The 4,322-nt window shown below is 54.0% G+C and overlaps 1 protein-coding gene across 1 annotated transcript in view; it reads right to left on the bottom strand.

Annotated features, from left to right (window-relative positions):
* Positions 1 to 805: 805 nt before the first annotated feature.
* LOC130586769 (interleukin-10-like) overlaps positions 806 to 4,322 on the bottom strand; it is a gene marked incomplete at its 3' end in the record, with an annotated part of 18,722 nt that continues 15,205 nt past the window's right edge. Inside the window, exons 2-4 of the mRNA XM_057387672.1 lie at positions 3,118 to 3,180; positions 2,160 to 2,312; positions 806 to 906 (exon numbers count right to left, since the gene is read on the bottom strand). Of these exons, the coding sequence (XP_057243655.1) occupies positions 806 to 906; positions 2,160 to 2,312; positions 3,118 to 3,180 (317 nt within the window). The remainder of the gene's footprint in view (positions 907 to 2,159; positions 2,313 to 3,117; positions 3,181 to 4,322) is intronic.

The raw sequence follows: 4,322 nt of genomic DNA, 5'->3' as shown, positions 1-4,322 counted from the left end.
CCCTCTGCTGCAGGGATTTATGGGAATAAAGACTTTTTAGGGTTCTGTTCTCTGGATCCCTCTGCTGCAGGGATTTATGGGATTAAGGACTTTTTACGGTTCTTTTCTCTGCTCTGCTGTTTCTCTGCTGCAGGTATTTATGGGATTAAAGACTTTTCGGGATTCCTCTGTTGCAGGGATTTACAGAATTCAAGACTTTTTGGGGCTTTGTTGTCTGGATCCATCTGCTGCAGGTATTTATGGGATTAAAGACTTTTTGGGGCCCTGTTCTCTGGATCCCTCTGCTGCAGGGATTTACAAGATTAAATACTTTTTAGGGTTCTGTTCTCCAGATTTCTCTGCTGCAGGGATTTATGGGATTAAAGACTTTTTGGGATTCCTCTGATGCAGGGATTTATGGGATTAAAGCCTTTTTAGGGTTCTGTTCTCTGGATTCTTCTGCTGCAGGGATTTATGTAATTGAAGACTTTTTAGGATTCTTTTCTCTGCTCTGCTGTTTCTCTGCTGCAAGTATTTATGGGATTAAAGACTTTTCGGGATTCCTCTGCTGTAGGGATTTACAGAATTCAAGACTTTTTGGGGCTTTGTTGTCTGGATCCCTCTGCTGCAGGTTTTATGGGATTAATGACTTTTTGGGGCTCTGTTCTCCGGATTCCTCTGCTTCAGGGATATATGGGATTAAAGACTTTTTGGGATTCCTCTGCTGCAGGTATTAATGGGATTTATGACTTTTTAGGGTTCTGTCCTCCACCCTAAGCCGCAGCTGGCAGATCTCAGCCCTGCCTTGGCCGAGGGTTCCTCCCACCCCATGCCCTGCCCAGCCCCTGAGCGTGGCCYTACCTTGGTGAAGGTTTCCTTGATGTGTTTCATGCTCCTGCTCCTCTCCTCGCACGTGAAGAATCTGTGCTGCAAAGGGACACGARTGTCACCCTCAGCCCAGGGGCTCCTCCCTCCCCAGGTGCCTGGTGGTGGCTGTCCCCTCCTCCTGTCCCTTTGTCACTGCTACTCCACCCCTTTCCCCTCCCCTGGGTGGCCGAGGGGACTCTGAGACAGCAATTCCAGCTGTGGGACAGCGATTCCAGCTCTGGAATAACAATTCCAGCTGTGGGACAGCGATTCCAGCTCTGAAATAGCAGTTTCAGCTGTGGGACAGCGATTCCAGCTGTGGAATAGCAATTCCAGCTGTGGGACAACAATTCCAGCTGTGTGACAGCGATTCCAGCTATGGAATAGCAATTCCAGCTGTGGGACAGCAGTTCCAGCTGTGGAACAGCGATTCCAGCTGTGTGACAGCAATTCGAGCTGTGGGACAGCTATTCCAGCTATGGAACAGCAATTCCAGCTCTGGAATAGCAATTCCAGCTGTGGGACAGGGATTCCAGCTCTGGAATAGCAATTTCAGCTGTGGGACAGCGATTCCAGCTGTGGGACAGGGATTCCAGCTCTGGAATAGCAATTCCAGCTGTGTGATAGCAATTCCAGCTGTGGGACAGCAATTCCAGCTCTGAAACAGCAATTCCAGCTGTGGGACAGCGATTCCAGCTATGGAACAGCGATTCCAGCTCTGGAATAGCAATTCCAGCTGTGGGACAGCTATTCCAGCTGTGTGACAGCAATTCCAGCTCTGGAATAGCAATTCCAGCTGTGGGACAGCTATTCCAGCTGTGTGACAGCAATTCCAGCTCTGAAACAGCAATTCCAGCTGTGGGACAGCAATTCCTGCTCTGAAACAGCAATTCCAGCTGTGGGACAGCGATTCCAGCCGTTGCCCTGATGGAAGGAGCTCGGAGTGCCCCGGGCTCAGCCCGTCCCCAGCCCCGTGTCCCTGTGCCAGGCCTTGGGGACAGCGGCTCAGCTGGGACCGGCTTTGTCCCGCCTGACCCCGCTGATGCATTCACGGCCACCCCAAGCGTGATTTCAGCAGCTCCAGCACAGGGGAAAGGGGCAGAGCTCCTCCTCCTGCCCTCCTTTCTCCCTCCAGCCCGGCTCTGGGGCTCCTGCAGCATCACCGATGAAATTCTAAAATCCTGGCGAGCACAAACCCCATCCCCGCGCACTCTGCATCCTCTCTCCTCCATCCCACCCCACCCCGGAGCTGCCCTGCTCCCGGGCACCCTCTGCCCATCCCGGGGCCGTTCCCGGGTCCCGGCCGCACTCACACAGCGCCTCATCATGGCTCGGAGGCTCAGCAGGAGGTTGCCCAGGTCGCCCACGCTGTGCTGGTGCGGCGCGCTGCTCCTGGCGGCGCTGGGCAGCACCTCGTCCATGTAGAAGGAGATCATCTCCGACACCGCCTGGCAGCCCAGGCTGCCCTGGGGACAGCGGGACAAGGGGACGGGGTTGGGGACAGCTCCAGCAGCCGGGGGAGCCGCGTGCCAGCCGTGTGTCACCAATGTGTCACCTGTGTCGCCTGTGTCACAGCCGTGTCTCTCACATGCCATACCCGTGTCTCACCCGTGTCACAGCCATGTCACAACCTTGTAACAGCCGTGTCACACCCGTGTCACACCCATGTCACGGCCATGCCACACGTGTGTCACACCAGTGTCACTCACATGCCATACTCGTGTCACAGCCATGGCACAGCCGTGTCACACCCGTGGCACAGCCGTGTCTCATCCATTCCTCACCCGTGTCACACCCGTGTCATAGTTGTGCCACCCCCTATATCACACCCATGTCACACCCATGTCTCACCTGTGTCACACTCATATCGCACCCGTGTCACACCAGTGTCACTCACATGCCATACCCGTGTCACAGTTATGTCACACCCGTGTCACACCCATGTCACAACCATGTAACAGCCGTGTCACGCCCGTGTCACACCCCTGTCACACCCCAGTCACACCCCTGTCACAGCTATGTCTCACCCATTCCTCACCCCGTGTCACACTCGTGTCACACCCGTGTCCCACCCCATTCCTCACCCGTGTCACACCCCTGTCACACCCGTGTCACGCCCATTCTTGACCCGTGTCACCCCCGTGTCACCCCCTGTCACACCCCTGTGTCACAGCAGGGAATGTCCCCGTGTCCCGCCGGTTTCCCCTCTTAGCAAACCGCGGCCGCGGGATGGGGAAGCAGAGGGAGCCCCGAAGGGAGCGCGKTTCTTACCTTGAATTCCTGCAGCAGGTCGGAGCTGAGCAATTGGATGCTGAGATCGTCATCCTTGGATTGCTGGGGGAGGATGGAATTGAAAAATGAGCTTTTTTTAGGCAGGGGGAAAACTCTTTAAATTCACCCTAAGGAATGATCCTTCCCTTGTTTGTTTTTAGGGGATCCCCAGCACAGAGCACAGCGACAAAGGCAGAGGAGACACCAATGCTCTGCTCCCGAGCCTGGCAGCTCAAAAACAGGCACAGAATGAAATCCCAGCCCTCGGGGCTGATTTTGTGAATGTGAAACTCCTCCCGCCGGGCTGGAGCCRCTCGCCCGCCTGGGCTGTCATCTGAGGGTGCTGGGACACCGCAAAGCTCTCCAGAGAGGGGCCAAAACCCCAGGGAACCACCCCAAAATCTGTGCCGGGATAGGAGGGTTCAATCCCCCAATTTTGTTACCCCCTGGTTGATGGAAAAAAGGGGATTTTGCTCTCAAGGAGCCTCTGGGGTGGGCTGGCACCGCCCGGAGCATGGAAAGCTTAAAGGATGTCCTGAAAGGTTGAAAATGTTCCTTCCCAGATTTATCCGGGAGATCCACAGCAAACTCTGCATGGAAAACCTCGGCTGCGTTCGTTTGATGACAAACACAAGCTGTGGCATTGATTTGAGATTGAATTGGAGAATTCTTTGGTTTTATAGCCAAAATAGTGACAGAGATGTGACCAGCCACCTCTCCATCAGGGCTGAGGCCGTGGCAGATGCTCTGAGCGCATCTCATGCTGCTTCCTCAGCAGCCCCGAGGCTCCAAAGCAGGTGCTCACTCACTGTTTTACATCTCCACTCATAAAACACCCCGTGCAGGCTTTTGTGGTTCTCTCAAAGAAAGAAAAAAACAACAACAAAAAAAAAAAAAACCTGCAGCAAAAAGGTTTCCCTTTTCACCTGACACTTCAGCAAGGCTGGACTTTGTCACCTCAAAGGAAGGATAATTTCCTTTCCATGAATTCAGTGATTGCAGCATTTCGGGGGAAAGTCTGGCCAGAAAGGTTTGCAAAGGTTCATTATGAAATCTCGAGTTCAGCGCGAGTAGGAAGAAAAGCTTTGCAGATTTTTCTCTCTGTAAGCAGCGAAACCGAGCCGCTCCCGCTCACCCCTAACGCAACGCAGCCGAATCATTTCTGCCCGGAGGAAGCTCTTCCCCATCCTCCAAATCACAGAAAA

The sequence above is a fragment of the Malurus melanocephalus genome, unplaced genomic scaffold, assembly GCF_030028575.1.
Source record: "Malurus melanocephalus ecotype Western Australia unplaced genomic scaffold, MMel_1.1 scaffold_1290, whole genome shotgun sequence".
Classification (NCBI taxonomy): Eukaryota; Metazoa; Chordata; class Aves; order Passeriformes; family Maluridae; genus Malurus; species Malurus melanocephalus.
The sequence above is the reverse complement of the archived record's forward strand: the minus strand, read 5'-3'. Positions and strand labels throughout refer to the sequence as shown.